The sequence below is a fragment of the Phacochoerus africanus genome, chromosome 8 (genome assembly GCF_016906955.1).
Source record: "Phacochoerus africanus isolate WHEZ1 chromosome 8, ROS_Pafr_v1, whole genome shotgun sequence".
NCBI classification, from domain to species: Eukaryota; Metazoa; Chordata; class Mammalia; order Artiodactyla; family Suidae; genus Phacochoerus; species Phacochoerus africanus.
This window is the reverse complement of record NC_062551.1, coordinates 34,364,132-34,384,487: the sequence shown is the minus strand read 5'-3', so window position 1 is coordinate 34,384,487 and position 20,356 is coordinate 34,364,132. Positions and strand designations below refer to the sequence as shown.

At 58.7% G+C, this 20,356-nt stretch overlaps 1 protein-coding gene across 10 annotated transcripts in view; it reads left to right on the top strand.

Moving 5' to 3' along the window:
• Nucleotides 1-20,356, top strand: part of ADCY7 (adenylate cyclase 7) — a 67,605-nt gene that overhangs the window by 32,759 nt on the left and 14,490 nt on the right. For 7 of the 10 annotated variants that reach the window (XR_007136420.1, XR_007136421.1, XM_047791166.1 and 4 more), the window contains exons 2-14: nt 2,592-3,029; nt 5,073-5,276; nt 6,400-6,561; nt 7,366-7,515; nt 7,813-7,961; nt 9,255-9,366; nt 12,864-12,991; nt 14,648-14,806; nt 15,030-15,162; nt 18,548-18,739; nt 19,000-19,034; nt 19,527-19,610; nt 19,833-19,905. Coding sequence is in view for 8 of the 10 variants with exons in the window: in XM_047791166.1 (XP_047647122.1) it covers nt 2,859-3,029; nt 5,073-5,276; nt 6,400-6,561; nt 7,366-7,515; nt 7,813-7,961; nt 9,255-9,366; nt 12,864-12,991; nt 14,648-14,806; nt 15,030-15,162; nt 18,548-18,739; nt 19,000-19,034; nt 19,527-19,610; nt 19,833-19,905 (1,752 nt within the window). In the remaining 2 variants the exon portion in view is untranslated. Of the gene's footprint in view, nt 1-2,591; nt 3,030-5,072; nt 5,277-5,383; nt 5,460-6,399; nt 6,562-7,365; nt 7,516-7,812; nt 7,962-9,254; nt 9,367-12,863; nt 12,992-14,647; nt 14,807-15,029; nt 15,163-18,547; nt 18,740-18,999; nt 19,035-19,506; nt 19,611-19,832; nt 19,906-20,356 lie in introns of those variants that run through there. The other 3 variants (XM_047791168.1, XM_047791170.1, XM_047791169.1) reach the window with 3 other exon arrangements.

The window sequence follows — 20,356 nt, the reverse complement described above, 5'->3', positions numbered from 1 at the left end:
TGTTTCTTGTAATTTATCAGTCTTTGCCTCCGGTTTATTTCCAAGATTTTGAATCATCTTTGCTATCATTAATCTAAAATCTTTCTCATGGAGGTTGGTAATCTCCAGATCACTTAGCTGTTTTTCTGGGTTTTTTCCCTTGTTCCCTTATCTGAGTCATAATTTTCTGCCTTTTCATTTTGTATAGATTTTTGGTGTGGTCTCCTTTTTGCAGACTGTAGGGTTGTACCCTCTCTTACTTCAGATGTCCACCCACCTTGGGGCTGAGCTTGGTATGGGGGCTTGCTGCAGGCTTCCTGGTGGGAGGGACTGGTGCCTGCCCACTGGTAGGTGGAGCTGATTCTTATCTGTCTGGTGGGTGGGGCTTTGTCTCTGGGTGTGATTAGAGGTGGCTATGTGCTTGGGGTTGGGGGGGTCTTTTGGCAGCCTGTTTGCTGATAAGTGGGGCTGTGTTCTCACTCAGTTTGTTGTTTGGCCTGGGACTTCTCAGCCCTGATGGGCAGGGCTGGATTTTTCCAAAATGACCAGCTGTATAGGAGTTAAACAGGTAGTTGCCAAGACTTGTGGACACCAGTCTGGGTTCAGAGGGAGCAGAGGGACCAGGACCCCTGGCAAACAACCCCTTTTCTCCTCCCCCAAATATATGGTTTTCCATCTTGTTCCTGGGGTTTGTGGGAGCTGGCAGATAAGATAGTGCCACAGGTGGCTCCTGGATCCAAGGTGGCCCAGGTTACTCAAGGCACTCTTGGGGGGCTTCACTCAGACTCTGGAACTCTGGGTACCCTGATATTCTGCCTTTGGGGGATCTGGACTGCCTTGCCTTTGCAGCTTCCAGCAGTGGCCCTTTGCACCTATTGTGACACTCCTGAGCCCTCCCAGGTCTCACAGGCTTCCTGCTCTCTGCCACCTGCCCTGTCCTGGTTGTTGTCTCCAAGGCAGGCCTGGAGGATGTCAGGGGCCTAGACTCCTGGTCCAGGGCTTCCCCCTTGATACAAGGATCCTGCTGGGAATATGGCAGCTACCCCAAGCCCCAGTCACTGCATCCAGGGATTGCACTTCCTCTCTCTGGAGACTGGGAGCCCTAGAGGGAGAGTGAGCCAGTCTGGCACACAGGAGGTGGAGGGGGCCTGGTGTGCCGTAAGCATGATTGACAAGGCTTTTTGAAATAATCGAAAGAGCAGATAAATGAATGGTGCTGGGGAAAGAGGGAGCCCCTCTTGGGTCTGCTGTCAACTTTGTCATAAAGGGTCCCCTGTGTTCTTCTCTGAGATTCAGTTTCCTTTTCTATGAAACAGGGCTTGCAAACTTCTTAGATTCTTGTCAGCAAGGCCTTTGAGAAAAACTCAGTCTTATGTGGAAGTTTAACATAATATGAATGCAAGGGAGGTGCTCTGGGTGGAGTGGGTGTTAGAGTCTGAGTCACAAGACTCACTGAAAAGCCCAAGTAATTGAGTGAGTGTGGTCTTTGCACAAGGGCCATTGGGTCAGAAGAAAGCCTGCAAACAGGCTTCACATGTGTAGTCACCTGACTTAGGACAAAGGTGGCTCCACTGAAACTCTTGAGGCCAGGGTGGTAGCTTCACTGAAAGCTGCTGAGATAATTACATATCCATCTGGAAAAAAGAAGTGTGATCCCTGCCTCACACCATCCACGAGAATTCCTTGAGATGGATTAGAGACTTCCAGAGCCGTGCTGTCCAGTAGACGTTTCTGGATGATAGAATGATTCTGTATCTGTGCTGTCCAGTAGAATAGCCACTAGCTGCATGTGGCTGTTGAGGGTCTGAATTTTTAATTTCTTTAAAAAGAATTTTTTTATTATGGTTGATTTACAGTGTTCTGTCAATTTCTGCTGTACAGGAAAGTGACCCGGTCATACATGTACACACATTCTTTTTCTCATGTAGTCTTCCATCATGCTCTATCACGGGTGATCAGATAGAGTTCCCTGTGCTGTACAGCCGGACCTCCTTGCATATCCATTCTAAATGTAATGGTTTGCATTTACGAGCCCCCAACTCCCAGGCCATCCCACCCCCCCACTCCTCCTTGGCAACCACAGGCCTGTTCTCCAGGTCTGTGAGTCTGTTTCTGTTCTGTACACAGGCTCCTTTGTGCCATATTTTAGATTCCACACATAAGTGATGTCATATGTGTTTGTCTTGCTGACTTCACTTAGTATGAGAGTCTCTAGTTGCGTCCATGTCCCTGCAAATGGCATTATTTTGTTCTTTTTAGGGCTGAATAGTATTTTGTTGTGTGTATGTATGTACCACATCTTCTTAATCCATTCATCTGCCGATGGACATTTAGGTTGTTTCCATTTTAATTTCATTTTTGATCAGCTTAATTTCAGATAGTTACGTCTAGCTAGTGGCTACTGTGTCAGACAGTGTAGTTCTAGGAAACACAGGGGACTAGCTTTATGACCTCGCGGGGGGGCGGTGGGCAACGTTTTAAACAGGACCTAAAAACTAGGTTTGGGTTAAGGTCCATAAATCAGACCTGGGGCTATGAGGCCCGGCCCCAGTCTCCTCTGAGGCCAGCTGTCTCAGTCTGGTCACATCTGGGTCTGCTTTGTGTCTCTGCAGAGCTGAAGATCCTGCGTGTCTGTTCAGTCCGGCCCTGATGCAAAGGAAGATGCTGGCGGTGCAGTGAGCAAGGCCTGGCAGCTGGAGCAGGGCAGGCCCCGTGGGCCCATGGAGCTGCAGGCCTGGGGGGCACCTCTCCGGCCCCGCCTGCCAGGCTCAGAGAGGCCAGAGGCCTAGGCACACAGGGGCGGGGGTCTGCAGACAGATGCTCGCCAGGCCGGGGGGCTTCCCGAGTGGACTGCTGGGCGGGAGTGCTGAGGGTGGAGGATGCCGGCCAAGGGGCGCTACTTCCTCAACGAGGGCGAGGAGGGCCCTGACCAGGATGCACTCTACGAGAAGTACCGCCTCACCAGCCAGCACGGGCCGCTGCTTCTCACGCTGCTGTTGGTGGCCATCACTGCCTGCACCGCCCTCATCGTCTTGGCCTTCAGCTACGGGGTGAGTGAGAGTGGCCTGCGAGCAGCAGGGGCTTCTCTGGGGTCCAGGGCTCAGCTCTGATGCTTTGTACTTGTGAGCCTTGGGCAAGTCCTTATCTTCTTGAGGCTTCTTTCTGCATCTGTAAAGTACTATGGAGCATTTTTAAGCTGGAGCAAGACACATTTTTAAATGTGGAATGATTTTATTTTATTTTATTTTAGATTTTTAGGGCCTCACTCCTGGCACATGGAGGTGCCCAGGCTAGGGGTCAAATCAGAGCTACAGCCACCGGCCTACACCACAGCCACAGCAATGCCAGATCTGAGCCGTGTCTGTGACCTACACCACAGCTCATGGCAACACCGGATCCTTAACCCACTGAGTGAGGCCAGGGATCGAACCCTCAACCTCATGGTTCCTGGGCAGATTTGTTTCCACTGCGCCACAACGGGAACTCCTAGAATGGTTTTAGATGTTATACTTATTTGGCCAAATAACTTACTCTCACTTTCTCCACAATGAACGTTGATGCTGTTGCAGGCTAGGTCAGAGGTGGCCTATGTATCACTGCTGCCCCTTCCAGTACCGAGGCAGACATCGTAAATCAATCCCAGCGCTCTTTCTCATGGTGCCTGGCTGTAGTCTCAGAATCCTTCTCCACAGCTATGAAGGCAGAACCACTAACACTGTCTCTGATCTAGGTCCTTCTCTGCCACAGCCGACGTATACTGTGTGTGGCTGTTAAACACTTGAAATGTGGCCAGTGTGACTAAGGAACTGAATTTTTAGTTTTATTTTATTTAATTTTTTGTTCGTTTGTTTTTGGCTCGGCCTGGGATATCCAGAAGTTCATGGGCCAGGGATCGAACCCACATCCCGGCAGCAAGGCAAGCCACAGCAGTGACAGCAGTGGATCCTTAACCTACCTAGCCACCAGGGAACCCCAATTTTATCTTTAATTAATGGAAAGTTAACTTTGAATAGCCGCATGTGGCTAGTAGTTACTCCATGAGACAGTAAAGTTCTAGAGGAAATATCGGAGGAAGTTCCCGTTGTGGCCAGTGGGTTAAGAACCCAACGTAGTATCCATGAGGATGGGGGTTCCATTCCTGGCCTCACTCAGTGGGTTAAGGATCTGGCATTGCCACAAGCTGCAGCGCAGGTCGCGGATGTGGCTCAGAGCCTGCGTGGCTATGGCTGTAGCTTAGGCTTATAGCTTAAGCTCCCATTCAACCCCTAGCCCGGGAACTTCCATATGCCACCAAGTGTGGCCATCAAAGGGGGCGGGGACAGAAAATATCAGCGACTACAGGGTGTTAACAGGATACATGTAAGGTGGCCGGCACCCAGTAGGTCCTCCACCAGTGCTGCCTGGACCTCTGTGGATATACCAAGGATGTTTGTTTCATCATTCGGCACATGATTATAAAATCCCCACTGGGTGCCACCCCCAGGTCCGTCTGTGGTCATCATAGACTGTGCTCATCATCAGTCTGAGCTTAGGGGCCCCTGGGGGAAACTGGGGGCTGTCCGGCTCTGAATCATCTTCCCTGCCCACACCCTCCCCACCAGTGTCTTTGCTTTTCCTTCAGCTCTCCCCCTGTCCAGGATGCCTTAGGTTATTTCCTAATAAACATCATTCGTTCTGAGAGTCAGGAGCCGTGGCCTCTCCTCCAGGAGGCTTTCCATGGCTTTGCTCCTGTGCCCTTGTACCTGTCTGCTGCAGGTGTGCACAGAGCCCCTGGGAACCCTGGGGGAGGCCCGCTGGGGGGGGGGGGTTGCAGAGTGAGAGCATCTCAGGGCTGGCTGGGGAAGGATGCTCAGCACCCCACAGGTGCCAGGGGAAAGGTGGTGGTGAAGCTACCCTGGCAGAGGGCAAGTGCCCAAAGGCTGAGATGCGAAAACCTGACGTTTAGAGGGGGAATGAGCACCAGCCACGTGGAGGAAGCCGCAGGTGACTTTGCTTAGGGCAGGCTGGACAGGCTAGCCTGGCAGGCTTTCTGGAGGAGGCGGCATCCTGTTGGGGGAAGCTGTGGCATTTCTGTGTATGTCTGCCCCACCCAGGAGCCCTCCAGACACCAGGCTGTCCTGGGGACAGCGTTCGTGACACTTGCCGTGTTCGTGGCTCTCTACGTACTGGTGTATGTTGAATGCCTCGTCCGGCAGTGGCTGAGGGCCTCGGCGCTGCTCATCTGGGCCTGTCTTGTGACCCTGGGCTACGTGCTGGTGTTTGACTCATGGACGAAGGAGGCCTGTGCCTGGGAGCAGGTAATAGTATGGGGGGCCCTGCGTCCCTGGGGGTTGGGTGCGGCCAGCCAGCTGTCCCTGTCCCCTGCAGGTGTGCACCCAGTAACTCCTGCCCTCTCTGGCATTAGGTCCCTTCTGGACACGGGGCTGCCCTGGGTGTGTCTTCCGTCTTTGCGGGCCATGGGTGAAGAGAGTCCTGGGCTGGTGAGAGGGGGTGAGGTGGGGGAGCGTGTCCACCTGAATGCCTGGCTGTGCCATTTCTGGAAATGACACCTTTCCAACTCTGGGGTAGAAAGGCCCGAATTGGCTCAAGTGCCACGAAAGGCCCAGGGGTTGGTCCCGGGGCTCCAGCAGGATGGCCAGATCCCGATTTCTCTTGGCTCTGCTGTCCTCTGTGCTGTTCCATTCTGCCAGGCTGTCCCCAGGTTGGGACAGAGATGGCTGCAGCCCTTCCAGGCTGCCTGTCCAGCAGGCTGCCCGGGCCGGCTGAGGGAGCCCTTTCTCAACCAGCTTGTGTCCCATTGGCTGGTCTGTGTCATGGGCCCAGCCCTGGATGCTCCCTGTCCCCAAGGAGTGGCTCCCTCTGACCCATGGGGCTGGTCCTGTGCCTGGGCTTGGGTGAGACCCCTGGAAGCTCAGCAGCCTAGGGGAGGGTGCTGTTCCCAGGAGGGGCAGGAGCAGGGCCCCTGGGGATAGCAGTGGCCAGCTCTGGGAGTGGACGGTGTGGTGGCGGTGGCAGGTGAGCAGGCCCTGCCCAGCCCTCTGGGAATTTCCATTCCTGCAGAAGGGAGCCGCAGGCGGTGGACACCAGGCAGGAGCTCCCTGGGTCACGAGGGCTGGGGAGGCCTGGCCTTGGCCCCAGATCATTCATCAGCATGTAGGAAGTGAGGCTGGCTGGGCAGATTTTGACCTCTTCTTGTTCTGTTGTGTGTCTGTCACTGCCTCTGACCACACAGCGGGGGGGAAGGGACCCACCTGGGGGTTGAGGACACCGAGGGCCTGGACTGGCTGCTGAGTTCTCAGCGCTCAGGCTTCCGGGGCCGTCGTCCCATCAGATGCGGCTGCGGGGTGGTCCCAGCCCAGCCTCGGGTTGCGTCCGGGCGGGGGCGGCCTGGCGGCGGGGCTCACGGTGCGCTGTGTGCAGGTGCCCTTCTTCCTGTTCGTGGTCTTCGTGGTGTACACGCTGCTGCCCTTCAGCACGAAGGGGGCTGTCGTGGCCGGGCTCGTCTCCAGCATCTCCCACCTCCTGGTGCTCGGTGCACTGACGGGGGCCTTCACCAGGCCCAGCATCCGGGTGGGGCTGCAGGTGAGGGGTGAGGGGGGTGGTGTGGGCACGGTGCCGGCTAAGGCCTCCGGGCGGGCTGTGGTTGGGGCCGAGGGTGGCCAAGGCACAAGCGTGTGAGTTGGAGGCCTTGGAGACAGAGGTATTTGCAGCCAGACGGCCTCAAGGCCGGGCTTCCTCCGAGGGGGAAGGCTCCCTGCCCTGCAGCCTTTTCTTTGCTGGCCTGTGGACTCCTGGAGGCCTCCTTCCTGGGTCCAGCGTGGTGTTGTCAGGTGAGGCCCTGTTTCTGAGGTTTTACCTGCTCAGCCCAGAGCCCCGTCTGGACAGGGCTGGGGTCCCCCTGGGCACCCTGTCTGGTGTCTTTGTGTTGACCATGAACAATTAGTTGTGATTTACGATGTGTTTTCCTCCTGACGGGCCCTGGTGTCCAGTCCAGGAGACAGAGGCCAGGGGTCTGGGCAGCCAGCCAGGCGCTGTGCCTTCTGTGACTGGCCTTGGCACTCTCTCTGGGCTCTGGGCTCTGTGAGGGGACGTGCTCCTGCCTCCCTGGCAGAGGCTGGCTTCTCCGGTGTTTGGGGCCCGAGCCCTTCTGCAGCAGGAAATGCCTAGCAGATGCCAAGACGGGCCTGAGTCACCGCAGCTCACTAGGGGACCAGCCCCCATCTGGGCCGCTGTCTCCCTGCCTGCCTGGCCAGGGAGGCTGCAGCCTGAGTAGGTTGGAGGCCGGGGATTGGGGAGGGGGGTGCTGGCACCAGCTGGCCGAGGGGGCCTGTGTCCTGAGGGCCCGGGCCAGGCCGGATGCCAAGCGCCCCCTTGGCCCGCCCGCAGCTGCTGGCCAATGCTGTGGTCTTCCTGTGTGGGAACCTCACGGGCGCCTTCCACAAGCACCAGATGCAGGACGCCTCCCGCGACCTCTTCACCTACACTGTGAAGTGCATCCAGATCCGCCGTAAGCTGCGCATCGAGAAGCGCCAGCAGGTGGGGACCTGCCTCCCCGCTGCCCAGCCCCCTAGCCACCCTCCAGGCCCCGCACCCCACATCCTTTCTCTGAAGATGTGCTCACTGAACAGCGTGTGTGCGGGGCACCTGGCCAGACACCGGTGCCAGCCTAACCCTGGGGGCTGCTGGGGACATGGGAGGGTGTGTGCCCGCCGGGTTGGTGGCAGAGCAGAGGCCAGTGGTGATGGAGATACGGTGGCAGAGCGGCAGGAAGGCCGAGAGGATGGAGGCAGGGCCCAGAGCCTGACACCACCCCGCGTGTGCCCCATGTGCCAGGAGAACCTGCTGCTGTCCGTGCTGCCGGCCCACATCTCCATGGGCATGAAGCTGGCCATCATCGAGCGGCTCAAGGAGCGCGGAGACCGCCGCTACCTGCCCGATAACAACTTCCACAGCCTCTACGTCAAGCGGCACCAGAACGTCAGGTGGGTGGCCGGCTGGGCCTGGGTGTGCAGTGTCTCCTGGGCACCCCCGGGCAGCCGGCCCCCTGCCCTCCTGCCTGGAGGCCCAGACCCCAGCCCACGTGGAGATGCGGTGGGGAGGGAAATCCAGGCCCCTCCCAGGGCCTCAGGCTGCCACTTGTTTCCCCAGGGGGTGGGTCCGATTCGATGGGTAGTGGGGGAGGCCCTCTACCCCCTGAAATTTCCGAACTGTGCACACACATGGCTGTTGGGAAGAAAGGGGTCTCTTCAGATGATTCTCCAAGGGGCACAGGCCCCCTAGAAGCAGGGAAAGCCCCCCCGCTAGGTGACCACCAGGGGTCCCCAGGCTTGACACCTGTCTTTGCCCAATTTGAAGGGGCTGAGAGTCTTACTTGGCGCCAACCCTAGAGAAGTGTAGAGGGGGTGCTGTGAGCACCTCCCTGATCCTCTGCCTGGAGGCTCATCCTTATCCCTGACACTGGCCCGCTGCCTCTGTCTGGGCTGTGGATGGTCCAGGACTACGGACTCAGGAGCCAGGAGAGCTGGGGCATATTGCACCTCTGGCTTCCCAGCAAGTCTGAACTTCTCTGAGCCTCAGTTTGCTCATCTGTAGGACCCATTCTAGGGGTCCTACAAGGGCAGTGCAAAGACTAGACTGTAGAAGCACTGGAGCTCGGCTGGAGGGGCACAGAGTCTCATCTTAGAAGGGCCTGAGCTCTGAAGTCTGCGCAGAGCTGAAACGCAGGGTGAGGAAGGAGGAAGGTGCCCAGGGGCCAGAGAATCTGCCCATAGGGGCACTGCTCAGTCATCCGCAGCACAGGCTCTAAAGGAGCTGGGCTTCCAAAGAGCCCCTGCCAACTGGGGTTTGCTCTATTTTGCTTTTTTTTTTTTGCTTTTTAGGGCCGTACCTGCTGCATATGGAGATTCCCAGGCGAGGGGTCGAATTGCAGCTGTAGCCGGCCTACACCACAGCCACAGCAACGCAGGACCCGAGCCATGTCTGCGACCTATACTGCAGTTCACGACGACATCGGATCCTTAACCCACTGAGTGAGGCCAGGGATCAAACCTGCATCCTCCTGGATCCCTGTCAGATTCGTTTCTGCTGCGCCACAACAGGAACTCACTGTTTTGCTTTTAATGTGAAGCCTTGGGAACTTTAACGTGTCTTCCTGGCTGGGGCTTCTCTCCCATCCCTGTGGAGCCTGAGACTTGCAGGGGTGACAGGGCACAGGGCTGGTGGATGCTCGGGCTCCACCTGCCCTGACTGTCCCCCTTGCCCCGCTTCACCCCCAGCATCCTCTACGCTGACATCGTGGGCTTTACGCAGCTGGCCAGCGACTGCTCCCCTAAGGAGCTGGTGGTGGTGCTGAATGAGCTCTTCGGCAAGTTTGACCAGATCGCCAAGGTGAGCCCGCCGGCCTTGCTGCCTCCTCTCTGTCGCTGGTAAAGTCAGGACTCCTCCCACCACATCCATGGGGTGTCCTGTGCCCAGCGCCGTGCTGAGATGGGCATGGGAGGGGCTTGGGCTGGATTTTGGCATTCAGTCGGCAAAGGCTTCCCAGCGCCCCATGGTCAAAGTGGCAAAGTGAAGGTTGAGCCAGGATCCTATCCCTCAAAAGTGCGAGTCCACTGGGACTGACAGTGTGTGGGAATGAACAGGGAACTCAGAGCTCAGAGAGAGCTCTGGAAGGCTGTCTGGAGGAGGCTATGTATCCATCCTCCCTGTGCAAGGCCAGCAGCCTCAGCCTCACTGGGGAACCTGGGAGGACTGTGGGAGGCCAGGCCTCATCCAGAATCTGCCTTTTGAACAGATCGCAGGTGGATAGCATGCACAGCAAAGTCCGAGAAACCTCAAAAGAGACCTGAAGAGGAAAGGGAACAGTGTTACAGGCAGAGGGAACAGTATGTGCAAAAGCCTGTGTGCCCGTGCAATGAAAGTGGCTCACTGTGAATGGGACAGAGTGTGAGGGGGACAAGGTCACAAGATGAGACATGCAAAGACTTGAGGGCTGAGATGAGGACCTGATCTGAGGACCCTGAGGGTCATAGCAGGTGCCAAGCAGGGGGTGGGCACTGGACAAGGAGAATCTCCAGGGTACAGCCGAGGTGGGAGAACGCTGAAGACCAGACAGGGCTGAGCTGGGGTCTCACTGGTTTGCCTTTGCAAGCAGCACCCAGCTTGGGGTGTGTGCGTGTGTGCGTGTGTGTGCGTGTGTGTGTGTGTGTGTGTGTGTGTGTGAGAGAGAGAGAGAGAGAGAGAGAGAGAAAGAGAGAGAGAGAGACAGGGTCAGGGGAGTCACATGGGGCCTTGTGGTGCCCTCACATTGTTCCTGGCCCACGTGCTATGTGGTTCGAAGAGGGGTGCAGGGGGCGGGACTAGGGAGTGCCTAGCCCAGCCTCACGTGGTCAAGAAGGCTTCCAGAAATGGGGGTCATTAGGTAGAGACTCGAGCGTAGATTTGGGGGAGTGACTCTCCATTCTGGCTGCGTGTTTGAATCACATGGAAAGTGTAACTAAAACACCAGTACCCATGTTCACACCCATGAGAGGTTTTTTTTTTTGTCTTTTTAGGGCCCCACCCATGGCACATGGAATTTCCCAGGCTAGGGGTCGAATCGGAGCCATAGCTGCCGGCCTACACCAGAGCCACAGCAACGCAGGATCCAAGCCGCGCCTGTGACCTACACCACAGCTCACAGCAACGCCAGATCCTAAACCCACTGAGCAAGGCCAGGGATTGAACCTGCATCCTCATGGGTGCTAGTCAGATTTATTTCTGCTGAGCCGCGACGGGAACACCCCATGAGAGTTTTTAAGAGCCTCCCAGGTGACTCCATGTGCAGAGGATCAGTGGTCTAGAACTTGATGGGAGGCAGCCTCTGGCCCCACACTAGGAAAGATTTATGATGGTTGGAGCTGTTCAGTCTTGGGAGGGACTGCCTCAGTGGGAGTAGGTGCTATCTCAGGGGATGAGTTTCCCATCACAGGAGGTAACCAAACTATGGTTGGTCACTACTGGCCGGGGGTGGCCTGGGTATTGTGGACGGAGTGACTCTGAGGGCCTGTCTAGCTGGGAGCCTTCCTTCAGGCTTCCTGACTTCTGAACCCGTGGATGGGGGTTCCCAGAGGTTGGGCCTTATGTGGGCTCAGGCTCCATCCTCAGCATGCAAGGCCACAGCTGGCCCTTTCTCTGCCACAAAACCCAAAGACCTGCCCTTGCCGTGTTGGGCCTGATCCTCCCTCCATGGCAGGCCCGGGAAGCAGCCCCTTTGTCCAGAGTGGGAAGAAGGAGCCCATGGCAGGTGCTGGTCTTCAGGCTGGAGCATCCAGCCCTGGGCAGAAACAGGTAGAGCTGGTCCCAGCTTTTTCTCCTGTCAGCAATCAGATTCCAGAACTGTCACCTCCCAGCATGAGCCAGGGTCTGGTCTCAGAGGTGTCTGCCTTGCCTCTGGGCTCAGGCGCAGGAGGAACAGCCTGGGGAACGTGGCCTCCTGGAGATCCCTGACAGTGGGGCCAGATGCAGACAGAGATCCTGCGTCTTGCCCTGGAGGAGATAAGGGTGGTGGCGCCCTGAGCCTGTGCCTGGGTGTCCTGGCCCTCGCCAAGCTTCCTGCTGCTTTCTACGAAAACACTGCCCTCACCGCCTCCATTCAGAACTCAGCACGTGCCAGACGGGGCCCAGCAGGAAGCAGCTGGCACACGCTCAGATGGGTTCCTGGAGGAGGCCTTAGTAAGAGGACTGCTCCCAGAGGCATGGCAGGTGGGGGACCTCGAGGGAGGGATGGTGCCCTGCCTGGTCATTGGTGCTGGCTGGTCACCCCCAGGCCTGGGGGTATGTACCAGGGAGTGGGCCCTGCTGTGGAGACAGAGGGTACCTTGGTTCCAGGAGGGTGGCCAGCCCTTTGGGGCCTTCCAGGCAGGGAGCTGGGGCAGGACTCCCTGCCAGGGCCTCTGTGAGGGGTTGGGGGAGAGGACTGGAGCCCATAGGCAGTTCCTCCTTCCTGTTCCCTAAGCCCCAAGGCCTAGGGATGCGTGGCTGTCTTTGTCAAGGGCTTACAGAAGGTCCAGCAGCTGCAGCGTCACCTCAGATGGAACTGCAGACAGCCTGTCTGGGCCTCCCCTTCCCTCCAGGGACATTTCCCTATGTGACCCCAGCCTCCCCCCACATCCTGTGTCCCTGGCAGCATAGCCATCTCTTGGTTACCTTGACACCTGCTGACCCCTTAGCTTATGGTACCTGCTGCCTTTCTGTCTGCATCTCCCCTACTCTCTCCGCTTTACCCTGCTGACTGCAGCCTATGTCTGGCCTATCATCTGGCCCCAGGGCCTTTGCACATGCTGCTGCCTTCTGCCTGCCCTGCTCTTCCTCCAGATCCTGGCATGGCTTGCTCCCTCAGTTCCTTTAGGACTTTGCTCGAATGTTTCCTTCACTGAGAGGCCTTCTCTGGCCTCCTGGAAACTTCCCCTCCCTTCCCGTTCCTTATTCTCCTTAGCACTTGTCATCATGGGTGGGTATCTAAGATTTTATTTATCTAGCTTCATGTCTAACTTTGCCCCTCGGCTTGTTTTCTCTTTTGCCTGGTGTCTGGGGCAGGGCCGGGCACTCAGTAGATCCTGAAACATTGCGGGATGAAGGAAATAAAGGCAGCGCCTCTCTAGAGGCACTCGGGGGGCTACCCTTCCTAACACTTGCTTTCATCCCTGACACCTGCTTGGGGTTCCTCCTGCAGAGCCCCTGTGTCCCCTGTCCTTTTGCTGGGCTCCGAGTCAGCTGCTGTTGGCTGGTGGCCCAGGAGAAAGTCCCTGGGCAGGAAGGAGCCTCCCACCATGAGGGTGTGGAGAGGTGCCCAGCACACCTGTGCCCGGGCCATGTACTGACCAGGCCTCTCCTTCCATCTCCAGGCCAATGAGTGCATGCGGATCAAGATCCTGGGCGACTGCTACTACTGCGTGTCGGGCTTGCCCGTGTCCCTGCCCACCCATGCCCGCAACTGCGTGAAGATGGGGCTGGACATGTGTGAGGCCATTAAGTAGGTACCTCGGGCAGGCCCAGGGCACTGGGGCCTGTCCCCACGATGGAACCCTGCCCCCCAAGACACGGGAGGAGCATATGGTCCCCGCTTTGCAGACAGACAACAGGCTTGGGGTGAAGGTGGCTCACCTGGACCTCTTGGCAGTGCATTTGCAAGCCTCCCTCTGGGCCCCCTGGCACTCAGAGTTCCAAAGAGTCTCAGAAACTTAGAGCCAAGGGCCGTGAGGTTGGGCAGCTGGGCTCCGTTCCCCAGAGACTGAGCCCTTGAAGCAGGTGGGGGAACTGACAGACTCAGGCTGCCACTCCAAGCCCCCCTCTGCTTCCTGTTCCCCTGGTGGAGCCTGGAGTTGGGGGCTAGCTCTCAGAGCTTCACTGAGACCCCTTGCCACCAGTATCTGGCTCTGCCAGGTGCTCTGGAGCCCCAAGCATGTGTGGTCTGTGGCGGTCAAGCCAGTGACTTTGGCCAAACCCCCTGGTGTTTGGGCAGAGCAGGCCCTTTGGGCTGCTGGAAGGGGCACAGCTCCTGGCGTAAACCCAGCTCCAGCTTGTCTTCCTCCTAAAGTCTCACCAAGAAAGCACACTGGCCAGGGAGTTGAGGGTCCAGGTCCCGGCCTGGCTCAGTGTCACTACCTGTGTGACCTTGGGCTGGTGCCACACCCCGGGGGTCAGTACCCTCCCTGGAACAGGTAGGGGATGTACAGGGCCCTCTGCTCCCCTTGGCTTTGACCTTGGCAGGCTTGGTCCTTCCCCAGCCCGTTGGTGGACACAAGACACCAGCTGCTCCTTGGGTTCTTGCTTACTTGTCAAAGGGACCCAGAGGCCCTGCTCATGTTTGGGGGGCCTTGCACCCCACAGAATCTCCAGTTTGGGGCTCCTTGTACTGAGTAGGGATTGCAGCTTTCAGAGCTTTCATTCCCCAGAGATGGGGGCATAGAAGGCTCCCCAAGGCTGGCTCCATGTTCTTTGTTTGCTGGGTTTGGGGTGGTGCTTGGACCCCTCTGCAGACCCCCGCCGGGGCTGCTGGGTGGGGGTGGGGGTGGGGGCAGGGAACACCCAGTGATGGTACCTTAAGGCCTTTAGTATGAGCTGTAGGGACCAATGGCAATTGGAATTCCTCTTCCTTTTATTATTTTATTTTTTCACTTTTTAGGGCCGCATCCACGGCGTATGGAGGTTCCCAGGCTAGAGGGCTAATCAGAGCTACAGCTGCTGGCCTACACCACAGCCACAGCAATGCCAGATCCAAGCTGCGTCTGTGACCTACACCACGGCTCACAGCAATGCTGGATCCTTAACCCGCTGAGCGAGGCCAGGGATCAAAACCGCAACCTCATGGTTCCTAGTCAGATTTGTTTCCTCTGCGCCACGACAGGAACTCCCCTCCTCCATTTAACAGCGTTTGAGCTTAGAGTCGGCCACATCCGTTTGCACACTCCTAGAGTTGGGAGGGTTATCCCCTTTCAGGGAGGCAGCCCCTCAGGCTGAGAACATTCTTTCTCCTATGAGGTGGGCCTGCCCTGTTCCCACACGCCCCCCACACCCTTGCTCTGGCCCCGCCCCATGCCACTCCCGCTGCCTGGGACCTCGACCCTGTCCTAGGGTTTAGGGCCCCCTGCAGCCCCGGCTGGGGTGGGGTGACTGGCCTCCACCCCAGGCAGGTGCGGGAGGCCACAGGCGTGGACATCAGCATGCGCGTGGGCATACACTCGGGGAACGTGCTGTGCGGTGTCATCGGGCTGCGCAAGTGGCAGTACGACGTGTGGTCCCACGACGTGTCCCTGGCCAACAGGATGGAGGCGGCTGGCGTCCCTGGGTGAGGCTCAGCTGGACGGCAGTGGGGTCACAGGCCAGTGACCCCGGCTCTGGGCTGGGAGGGCCAGGGCGGGGCCAGAGGTGGAATCAGTGACCTCGAAGTGGTGGTGGTGGGGGGCTGGTCTGGGCCCCAACCCGCTCGGCCCTGGCTGCTGGGCGCCCCTGGGCAGGTGCCCACCCTCTCTGGGCCTTGCTGCTTGCTGTCTGACTCTGGTCTCCCCCAGCCGGGTGCATATCACAGAGGCGACGCTGAACCACCTGGACAAGGCGTATGAGGTGGAGGATGGGCACGGGCAGCAGCGGGACCCCTACCTGAAAGAGATGAACATTCGCACCTACCTGGTCATCGACCCCCGGGTACGAGGCTCAGACGCAGCAGGCTGGGGGTGCGGGCGGGGGGCTGGGGGGCCCCGGGGTGGGGGACGGGCCCCTGTGGAGGGGAGAGGTTTCCCCTTCAAGGCTGCGGAGAGCTGGGCAGAGACCTACCCAGGGCTGGAGGGAGCACCCCATCCCCGAGCGGGCCCTAGGCCCCAAGTGACAGTGTCTCAGTTCTTTCCTGTGAAATAGGAGTAGCCGCAGTGCCCACCTCAGGAGGAGCACCAGCTAATCTGGGCCGAGCCCTCGCCGTGAACTGGGTGCATCATGGACATTCTAGAAATAATAGTCACTCTCAGTTTATTTTCCATGAGGTCGTCACTAATCTTCCCGATTTCCCAAAGACGCATTTTAAAAACACGCTTTGGATGAGCGTCAGGCCATGGCCGGGGGCCCCGCCGTGTCCGCCTGCTTGGCTGGTGTCTCCGTCTTCTCTGTGGGCCTCGCCTTCTTCAGGACCCCGTGGTGGCGGAGGCCATGGGGCTGCTTCTAGGCGGGTGGCCCCTGGTCCTGCCCCCCCGCCGGCCTGCCTGTGTCTGCAGGGGCCATTCTTTCTGGTCCGTGGGAGGCCAGCCGCCTGGCGGCCCTTGGCCCTCTGTGAATCACCCGCGGGGCTTGCTCAAGAATGCTGGCTGTGGCTGGCTCTTTCCAGCCCCCTCTCCCTCTGGCCTTGGCTGTCCTCAGGGCTGGCTCCCCTGCCAGTCTCCAGGGGAGCAGAGGGCCAGCCTGTGAGCCTCTCCGACCCCCTCAGGCTTCATCCTGCTGATGCTCCCCCCGCGATGCTGAGTTGGCATCTGGGGAACCCCTCTGGGGTACCTTAGGAACTGTTCCCGGCCCGTCACCCTGTACCCACAGCTCTGCACCCCACCCACTTCTCTGACCACCCCCCTTCCTTCCCCCCCAGCCCCGTGCCATCCTCATGTCCCTCCGCTGCCAGGCTCTTCTGCCCCAGAACCCTTGTCACTGCTGCTCCCAGTGCCCAGGGCCCTCTTCCCTCTGTCCCAAGTGCTCCTGTGTATCCTTTTCACTTGTTCGTTGTCAGTCGGGGCTCCACGTGGGCAGGCTCAGGGTGGGGGGTCCCTTTTCTCCAGGGTGCAACCCCCATGCCTAGAACAACAACCTGGCATGAAGCAGGGGCCCACAGAGCTCATGAATGAATGAAGCAGAGCCCCTGACCCCACCCCAGGGGGCGGCAGGTGTAGCCCTAGAACCCACCCCTCAGGGACGTCAGATGGGCAGGTAGGACCCAGGACCCCCAGGCTCGGGTTGCAGATGAACAGCAGAGAAGGTTTTAGCACAAGTGTCTTGCACCAGGTTCACTGCGCAGCCTGTATTTTATCTGGCAGTGCTACCTTCCCCTCTCTTGGTTTAATTTTATTCATTTGCATAGTTGGAAATTCAAAACACACGAAGGGCATGTTGTAGAAAGCATTCCGAGCATCCCTCTCTGTAGCCAGCTCATCCCCCCTAAAGGGGACCAGTGTGGTGAGTTCCCAGTACTTCCGGGGGTGTCTGTGTGCGTTTAAGTAGCTGGAAAGACTCTCTGCCCTCCCCAGAAGGTAGCGCACCCCCACCAGGACGTACCTTGCCTTCTTCACCCATGGACAGAGGTTTTGTGCACAGAGGCCGCCCTCGTCTCTCCTCATGACTGCACAGCGTGCACCACACGGATGCTCGAGGGCACCTCCTGTTGTGGGCGGGGCGGTCTTTTCCCAGCTCTGGTTTCTATAGGCTTACAGGGGTTAGGCCTTGGGGAAGAGTGTCCAGAGGGGACAGTGAGGGTTGCAGGTGCCCTCCCTGAGCCCCACTTCTTTCTTTCTTTCTTTCTTTCTTTTTTTTAAGGGCTGCACTTGCAGCATATGGAGGCTCCCAGGCTGGGGGTTGAATCGGAGCTACAGCTTCTGGCCACAGCCACAGCCACAGCCGTGTGGGACCTGAGCTGCATCTGCAACCTACACCCCAGCTCATGGCAATGCTGGATCCCTGACCCACTGAGTGAGGCCGGGGATCGAACCTGCATCCTCGTGGATGCTAGTCGGGTTCATTTCCACTGAGCCACAACGGGAGCTCCTGAGCCCCACTTCTGAACTGGGGGTGTTTTTACTCAGAACAAATGGATCTTCAGTAGACATTTAATTTCCAGGGAGCCGGGGTGTCTGGCTTCCCTGCCCTAAGAGAGAAGTGCCAGTGACTTTGACCTTGAACGGCTGGAGGCCATGCCAGCAGAACTGCTGACAGTGGAGGAGACCAAGAACTGCCCCCTCCCCGGGCAGGTCACTCATCTCAGGGCACAGCTCATTCTCGGGACCCTGGGATCTCCTCCCAAGGGCTGAGTTCCAGGCTGTTGCCTCAGGTCTGGCAGACAGACGCAGCTCAGGCTTTAAAAATGTTTCTATCCCAGAAGGAGGCAAGACGTTTCCAGGAAAGCTGCCGCTTGTGGCTTAACGAGTGTTTGTGGCTGTAGGTGCTGGTTCATCTGGGCATTTGTGGGAATTGCAGAGACGGGGACTCGTGGAGGCAGATATGTTAGGGGGTGGGGGTGTCAACAGGCCTTGAGGTGGCCCAAGCTTGTCTCTGGGGGGTGTGGAGGTCTTTCGCTTCCCTCCCCCCTTTTCCATGCCTGCCTGGCCTCGCCAGCTGAGAATGGTCCCAGGCAGGTCGGGGTTGTCGGAGTGGTAGGGAGAAGGACGTGGGGCTGGGCCCCTCATTCAGGGCCTGGCTAAGCCACTGTGTCCCTGACATGGCCACAGCAGGCATGTGGCACGTAGTGGACCCAGGCTGTAGTCTGGGGGCTGTTCAGGTGGAACCCTCTGGAATGCTGGCCCTGGAAGGGGGCCGAGGGGGCGGCCCCTGGGTTGGCCATCTCTCTGGGTTGCTGGCCAGCACTCCTCTTCCTCCCAGCTGCTCCTGCAGGAGGGACATGTGCCAGCCACATGTGGGTGGGCAGGGCAGGATGCTTGTGGCTTCCCTGGGCGCCGTCTCCCTGGGCTGCCTCCACAGGGAGGAGCCGAGGGGCTTCACGGGTCACGTGCAGCCTTCGGGCTTAGGACCTTTACCCACCTCTTGCCCTGGGGCAGTGGAGGGTCTGAGGGGCATGCACAGCTGTGCCTGAGGCAGGGACAGGGCCCAGAGCTGGGGCATCCCCCCAGCCCAACCAAGGAATGCACTGGGCTTACGTCCATCCTGAAGGGGCTGCAGACCCAGCAACCTTTTTTATTTTTTTTATTTTTTGGCCATGTTCCCCTTTTGTCCTATGGCCCCGTCCTCAGGGCAGCATTGTGTTTCTGGGGGAGCAGGATGCGGGTGGCTGCCACTTCCTGGCCTGAGAGGGAAGGGGTGGGACAGGTGGTGTCTGTGTCTCCTGCAGAGCCAGCAGCCACCCCAGCCCAGCCAACACCTCCCCAGGAGCAAGGGGGACTCGACCCTGAAGATGCGGGCATCCGTGCGCATGACCCGATACCTGGAGTCCTGGGGGGCAGCGCGGCCCTTCGCTCACCTCAACCAGCGGGAAAGTGTGAGCAGCAACGAGACGCCTGTCCTCAATGGGCGGAGGCCTAAGGTGGGACCCCTCCTCCCAGAGAGCTGGGAACAGGGACCCTGGGAAGGGGGCAGGAGAGCACGTGCTAAGGGCGTCCTTGCAGCCCAGGCTCACATTTATCATCTGCAGAGGGGTTCTGAGCTCTGCCCTGCCTCCCTCCCTCCTTTCTGGGGCACTTGGGGCAGTGAAGGCATTTGGCCAATGCTCCAGGCTGGCTGGAGATGGTAGACCCAGGCCCTGTGTCCTGGAAAGTAACCATCTCCCGCCCCCTTCCTTTCCAGGCCATTCCCTTGAGACGCCACTGGACCCCTGACAGGTGCGTGCCTTGTCCCCCTGCCTCCCTGCCTTCCTGCCCCTGTCCCCTCCTCTAGGCAGGCGGCCCTGACCAGCCTTTGTCCAGGAGGGCAGCTCCATGAGGCCCAACCCTGACTGTGGGTTTGGCTGTGGCTGGGGTCTGAGTGTTTCTAGGACCCAGAACTTCACAAAGATTGAGTGCCTGTTGTATACCCATCCTATATGGAGTCAGTGGGGCTGGGGAGAGGGAACCCTGGGGATGAGTGGACGAGGCCTTGGACCGGGGGCTGGGGTCTGCCCTCTGCTCGTTGCTGGGCTGCTGGCTAAGTGACGCTGTGGGATGCTGGGCCTTCACTGGGACCCTCCTGTGGCTCCGCCATCCTGCATGAGGCTCTGGGACCTCCCTTTGGCATCTGGGAACCCCACTTGGGTGAGACATCTCGTCCACACCCCTGCCTCTGGGCAGGTGGATGTAGGTCCCTGGGGCTCTGCAGTTGTGGGTGTCTGATTGCAGAAGTGCCTCCCTCAAGGGGCGGTCGGAGGATGACTCGTCCGATGATGAGATGTTGTCGGCCATCGAGGGGCTCAGTTCCACGAGGTGAGGCACTGAGACCTCTGCTCGCCCCGTCCCCCTCCAAGAGGTCCCCCCACGTGGCTTGCTTTGTGTGTGGCCCAGGACCAGGTGTGTCCGTGGTGCTGCCTCCCAAGGGTGGGCCCGGTCCTCTACCCCCGTGCCCCCCGCCCCCCTCCCCCCCAAGGGCGGGCCCCACCCCTGCTCCCCTGACTCCCCTTCTCACCGCCTGTGTCTGCTGCCCCATAGGCCCTGCTGCGCCAAGTCTGATGACTTCTCCACCTTTGGGTCCATCTTCCTGGAGAAGGGCTTTGAGCGAGAGGTGAGGACTTCTGAGCAGCCCCAGGAATGGGCTGGTAGGGTGTGGAGTGTCAGCCACTGGACAGCCAGCACCCCCGCGAGGTCTGCTCAGGAAGGGTGCTGAGGAGTCACTGCAGCTGCCGTCGAGGTGGGGATGGGACTCAGTTCGGCCCTGTTTGGGTTCTCTTCCTAGTGGGCCTCACCCGGTACCTGACAACGTGCCCGTTGGTGGTGTGCCCAGTTGGGTTGGGGGCATCTCTTCAGATGCCAGAACCTCAGCGGATAAGGGCCAGGCCCACCTTTGGCTGACAGTGTCGGCCTTTTTAGGAAAGAGCTGCAAACCTGGCATCACCGTTGGTGGGACCTGACATGTTCTCTTGTCTGGCTGCTGTGACACCATGCTTTTGTCCCACTAGTGACCATTTACTTATGAGTGCCTGCTGGTTCTGGCAGCATCCAGGGCACACATAAGC